The sequence below is a fragment of the Polychytrium aggregatum genome (genome assembly GCF_025602895.1).
Source record: "Polychytrium aggregatum strain JEL109 chromosome Unknown BJ171scaffold_4, whole genome shotgun sequence".
In the NCBI taxonomy this organism is placed as follows: Eukaryota; Fungi; Chytridiomycota; class Chytridiomycetes; order Polychytriales; genus Polychytrium; species Polychytrium aggregatum.
This window is the reverse complement of record NW_026516206.1, coordinates 1203562-1209813: the sequence shown is the minus strand read 5'-3', so window position 1 is coordinate 1209813 and position 6252 is coordinate 1203562. Positions and strand designations below refer to the sequence as shown.

The following is a 6252-nucleotide window of genomic DNA, read 5'->3' as shown; positions in this document are numbered from 1 at the left end:
GCGAGCTGCTGGACCGACTTCGAGGCGCGAAGGTGTTCACTAAGCTGGACCTTCGTGGAGCCTACAATCTGCTGCGCATCCGCTCCGGGGACGAGTGGAAGACAGCTTTCCGTACTCGATATGGGCACTTCGAGTACTTGGTGATGCCCTTTGGGCTCACCAACGCGCCAGCGACGTTCCAGCACTTCATCAACGACGTCCTGCGCACCGAGTTGGACCAGTTCGCAATTGCGTATCTTGACGATATCTTGATCTACAGTGCTGATCCGTCGCAGCATGTAGAGCACGTCAAGCAGGTCCTCTCGAAGCTCCGAGCTGCAAAGCTGTATTGCAAGCTGGAGAAGTGCGAGTTCTCCAAAACCTCGGTCTCGTTCCTTGGTTTCATGGTCTCGCCCGAGGGCATCGGTATGGAGCGATCCAAGCTCTCTGCGATCTTGGATTGGCCCATACCGCGCAACATCTCGGATCTTCGATCCTTTGTCGGGTTTGCGAACTTCTATCGACGCTTCATCGATGGATACGCAAAGATCGCGGGGCCCATGACTCGGCTCTTCCGGAAGACGCATGGCTTCCAGTGGTCCCGCGAAGCCGATAAAGCATTCAGATCCTTGAAGGATGCCTTCGTTTCGGAGCCCGTTCTGGTGCATCCGGACCCATCCAAGCCGTTCGTCGTAGAGTCAGATGCGTCGGACTTTGCGCTTGGATGCGTGCTCTCCCAGCGGGGTGCTGATGATCGCCTTCATCCTTGCTCGTTCCATTCGCGGACACTCTCGAATGCTGAACGTAACTACAGCATATACGAGAAAGAGCTGTTGGCGATCAAGGAGGCTTTCGAGGCGTGGCGACACTACCTCGAAGGCGCCCAGCATCCCGTTGCCGTTCTGACCGACCACAAGAACTTGGAGTACCTGGCGACGGCTCGCATCCTAAACCAGCGCCATGCACGGTGGTCCCAGTTCTTGTCTCGGTTCGACATCCGCATCCAGTACCGTCCTGGTGCGAGGAACGGCAAGGCCGATGCCCTGTCTCGTCGCTCGGACTACATCCCTTCGTCGGCCTCCGTGTCGAGGGATCCGCCTCTGCTTCTCGATCCTGCCGCGGTGATACGCGTGCTCCGAAGCAGAGACGCCCGCTCTTCGGTTGCAAGTCGCAGTGACCCTGTGGACTTGCTGCAGCTCATAGCCGAAGAGCAGGCTCGGGATCCCGGTCTAGACAAATACCGTCGTGACCCGAAGTTCGTCTGGAATGGCCAGTACCTCACCTTCCAGAACAGGATTGTGGTCCCAGAGTCGTGCCGAGTTCCGGCGCTCAAGTCGTGCCATGACCCAGTCGCTGTGGGTCATCCAGGCATCCGACGGACTCTGGCTCTGGTATCGCGACAGTTTTGGTGGCAAACCTATCGGAAAGATGTCAAAGAGTACGTCTCGACGTGCGACACCTGTGCACGCTCGAAAGCTCCGCGACACAAGCCGTTTGGGTTCCTGTTGCCACTCCAGACAGCCGATCGACCCTGGGGGACACTGACCATGGACTTTATCACTGATCTGCCAAAGTCCAAGGGTCACACCTGCATCTTTGTGGTGGTATGCAGCCTCACAAAGATGGCACACTTTATGTCCTGGCGTTCACTGCCGTCGGCGGAGGAGACTGCGTCACTGTTCCTCGACAATGTCTTTCGTCTCCATGGCCTCCCCGACACAGTGGTTTCAGACCGAGGAAGTCAGTTCACCTCTCGGTTCTGGAAGGCACTCTGCACGCAGCTCGGGATCCAAACCAGTCTGTCCACGGCCTTCCATCCCCAGACCGATGGACAGACTGAGAGGGTCAACCAGGTCATCAACCAATACCTGCGCTGTTACACGTCGTATCAGCAAGATGACTGGGCCGAGCTGCTGCCGTTGGCCGAGTTCTCTTACAATAACCTCGAGAACTCGTCAACACATGCCTCGCCATTCTTGGCAACCTATGGGTTCCACCCAAGGTTCGAAGTCCCCGTTATCGCTGGCGGCCCTGATGTTCCCTCTGCCACGGAGAGGGTTGAACATCTCCAGCGGAACCTGGCACTGTTGAAGGAGAATCTTGAGAAGGCAAAGTCTGACTACAAGCACTTCTCAGATCTCCGGAGGTCCCAGGCTCCCGACTTGCGTCCGGGCGATCAAGTCTGGGTGCTGACTCGTAACATCAGCACCACTCGCCCAAGCAAGAAGCTGGATTACCAGAGGATTGGACCATTCACCATCCTCGAGGCCGTCGGGACATTGGCTTTCCGCCTGGACTTGCCAAAGGACATAAAGGTGCACCCGGTGTTCCATGTGTCTCTTCTTGAGCCCTACAAGAAGAACTCGCTTCCGGGTCGGGTGCAAGCGCCGCCCCCTGCGGTGGTCATCGATGGGAACTTGGAGTGGGAGGTCGAAGAGATCTTAGACTCCAAGTTCGTGCGCGGAAAGCTGCACTATCTCATCGATTGGAAAGGCTACCCGGTCACCGATCGAAGTTGGGAGCCCGCCGACATTGTCTTTGCCCCAACGGTGGCCGCGGAGTACCACCGACGCTACCCAGACAAGCCTGGCCCCAGGAGAACTCAAGATGGAACACGCCGTAGTTTAAGGAGGAGATAGTGTGATGACCAGCATCACAACGGACCAATGAGATTGTCCCGCATGCTCTCTCCCTCCGCACCAATCATGAGTCCCCACGTGTTTGTTTGCCCCCATGCATGAGCACGCGCCGTTGCCACCCGCGTCTACTGGTTTCCTGCCTCCCCCACCGCTCGGCACATGTCCCCGGGCTGTGCCAAGCCTCTCTCGCTTGCACACCAGCCACTCTCGCACCCCCTTCTCGCTTCTCTGTGATGCTCCACCCTTCTCGCCCACTTTTGCCCCTCGACCTTCTCCCGGTCTATAAATAGCCCTGCATGTCTGAGCCTATGTTGAACACCAGTTCGAACAAAACTTGTTCTTTGGTGTTCGGGGCTAAAAGCTAATAAAGCTCATACCAAGCACTTGGTCTTCGTCCTTGCGCTTGTTCACTCCTCACAGCAGCTGAGGCAGCACTAGGCTGCAACAGGAGTAAATAGGCTTGCCTGTGTACTCAACGTGCCGGGGTACCAACCTGTTGGACCTGATGGCTTGTCTTCTTGAATAAAGTTGACTATAGTAACAAAAAACAAAAAAAAAAAAAAAACCTGATGTCTTCTTCTCCAACGTTCACCCTCCGGAGCTGTGCGATCGATTGGTGCAGTTGAGACGGCTGTCCCGGCCTCGAAGAGGCATAATGTCGCATCCATGAGTGGCCGTCCCTTCCGGCATCATGGTTGAATACACTGGCTGTGGCGTCCATGCGGCAGTCTGGACAAGCAAACGATACCTGGTGCATCTGGGCGAGCAACAGGAGTCATGGATTGATCGGATCGGATATGAGCAGCCGGGGGCTCATGGTGGTATGCTGTCTCGGTTGCCTCTTGGCCCTCATTGTTGGTCTGCAGCATTATTCCTCCTTCAACCTCGCTTGTTCTGGACCTCGGACACTATTGAAGACACATCCTGCCAGCGACGAGATCAGCAATAGACACAGCCATTGCATGTCCGCCATGGTGCTGGGATGTCTATTTGACGCACTGGTCCGCGTGCCTGCTCTGCAGTTTGATATCTACGAGTCATGCAATCGAAAGGATACTGCTCTCGTCCCTGATCCAATGTACACTTTATTCAGAAAAAAACGGGACAATATAGCCGTTTCCATGAACATGTAGTATGTGATGTGCTCGCGTCAAGCAAAGCCACAAGAAATAAAACAGATCACTTTGGCAGCCTCCGAGTGAAGACCACCGGTCGCCCTCCGGTCTCCACAATCGACCTGCACACTGTGATCATGTTGCGCGCCGCATTGACGTCGCGATTCCACACTGTCCGGCAGCTGGGATTCTTGCAGCTCCTGACAAAGTGGGAATTCGCAACACTGGGCGCATCGAGTCCTTCCAACCGAACTGGCTCCAGGCACTTGGAGCACATCGGCGAGGTGTTGAACTCGTTCGTCGAGACTACCTTGACGCTTCCATGAGGGTGATTGGGCCGGCGTCGGTGGTGCTCGAATTGCTCAAAGTACCGAGCAAACCGCTGCCTCCGAGGGCTGGATGCATAGCCCTTGCCTTGCCGCCATGACGCATTGCCAAAGGCGATCACCACATCGGTCCGTATCGGGGCGTGCTTCAGGACGGCCTTGCACATCCTGTCGACGGCCACTTGGCGCCTCTTGTGGCCCGTGAAGCGATGGTGGCGAGACTTCTTGCCAAGGTGGAAGTCGAGCTGCACTCGCAGCTCCGGTCGCAGGACATGGGTGAGATGGACCTTGAAAGCCTCCGAGGACGACACCTTGGGCGAGGGGGTGGTCGACATCCAGGTCTCGATGCTGAGTCGATACTTCATGATATTGTGCCACTTGGTGTTGGACGTATGGCCACACATGTGCTGGTAGTGGCCATTGGAGAACGAGACCACCTCGTCTTGGTGGCCCGGTGCTTGGATGACCGCCGTGAAGATGGAGCCGACTCCAGGATCGATGCCAATCCAAGTGGTGCGGTTGGGGTCTGGGTCACCGATGTGGGCCTGGATGCGCTGCTCGGCAGTCGGAGGAGGCTCGATGGTCTCGGTGTGATCGGTTCGAGGCAGAAACTTGACGAGACCGATGGTGCATCCAATGCCATCGGTGCTGATCTCGTAGTTGAACAGCTTGTGATTGATATCCCGGTCACGGAAGAGGGAGCTACGCAGCTTGAAGCAACTGCGCCAGAGACGATCCTGGTTGTTGACACCGTCCTCACCTTCTTCCTTGAGCTTGTCCCTGGTGAGGTCAAGGCGCTTCTTTGGACCAAGGAGATTCCAAAGAGTGACCGTGTCAATCTTGACATACTTGGCCCTTGCAGTGCATAGAGGAACCATCGTGCACACGGCCGGAGGAGTGTCAAGAGCGAGCTGCTTGAGGGCCCACTTGAGTCTGGATGCCAGCCTGTTGATCTTGGACTTGGTGGTGCCGAGCTCAGACTTGGCCTTGGTGAACCTCTTGTCGTCGGAGGGAATGCCTCGGGCAGTGAGCTCGTCCAGCTTGGCCTGGCGCTGCAGCTCGGTGACTCGGAGGGCGGGCATGTCACAGTCGATCCACTTGTGGACATCGTCGACCATCTTGTCTCGGGCGAGGATTCTCACATGGTGTGAGAGGCGATGGAGGGCCCGGAAGCGGTCCTGGTCGTTGCTGTACCGAAACTCGTCCAGGATGTGGCCAAACTCGGGATAGAGGAACTCGAGATCGGCCTTGGGTGGAGTCTGCCCTGGTTTCTCGAAGAGCTCGAGACAGGCCTCGATGGCTTCGTGCTTGTGCTTGTTGGCTGGGAAGACAGCAGCACAGAAGCGGCGAAGGAGTCGCCAGTAGGCCAGGTCGAGGTGGGTGGTGCAGTTGGTAGCATAGGCATTGACAGCCAGTGTGAGAAGCTGACTGTGAGCACCATCAGGCAGACGAGGGGCCGGAGGCAGGTCTGCGTGCCGAGTGGTCTGGTAGTCGCCAAAGGAAGCGACCAGATGCTCGTTGTATTTCTCATTGTCCCCGGTCGGGGAGAGGGCATCGGCCTGGACGATCTTGAAGCATTGGCGAACGAAAGCAGGGGTGGACTTGGAGATGACGGGGACGGGAAGATCCTGCTCGATGCACCGGAGGATGTGCAGGTTGAGCAGCCTGGATGCCTCGAACTGGATCTGGGTCATGGCCTCGACGGTGGCCTGGATCTTGTCGCGGAGAGCGGGATTGAGACAACAGCCATCCATCGTCTGCTTGAAGCAGCTGTATTGAGGGGCGGATGACCTTCCATCCACGAGTGGGACGACAGAACTCTTGAGGGGGTGATATTTTGGACACTTGTTGGTGTTGCAACGTTCGTGATCGGTGCCATCGCACTTGGGACATCGCTTGCCGGTACTCGAGGAAGTAGATGGACCAGGCTCGGTGGGATCGACATCCATTGGATCTGCAGAAGCAGTGGTGGTGAGCGACGGAGCAACAGACGAACAAGCATGCGTGGGATCAGAATACGAACCAGAGACAGGCTCCGACTGTGACTTGGCTTTCTTGGGCCTGGGTGGCCGAGGCTGGCCATCACCGGTACCCTTGCGCTTCGGAGGCATGGGGGCAGAGGATGCTGGGTGCCTGCCAGTGGTACTGGTCAGAGCAGAGACTTTTTTATCGTACAATAGCGCGATGATCAGA

General features: G+C 56.8%; 1 protein-coding gene across 1 annotated transcript; it reads left to right on the top strand.

Annotated features, from left to right (window-relative positions):
- Nucleotides 1-3362: 3362 nt before the first annotated feature.
- Nucleotides 3363-3796, top strand: BJ171DRAFT_490030 (uncharacterized protein). Its single transcript, XM_053109570.1, has one exon. The coding sequence runs from the start codon at nt 3416-3418 to the stop codon at nt 3749-3751; it is 336 nt and encodes a 111-aa protein (XP_052970862.1). The 5' UTR covers nt 3363-3415; the 3' UTR covers nt 3752-3796.
- The last annotated feature ends 2456 nt before the right edge of the window (nt 3797-6252 follow it).

Excerpts from the sequence above, each read along its gene's own strand:
- BJ171DRAFT_490030 (XM_053109570.1), top strand. The coding sequence starts at position 3,416 with ATGAGCAGCCGGGGGCTCATGGTGGTATGCTGTCTCGGTTGCCTCTTG.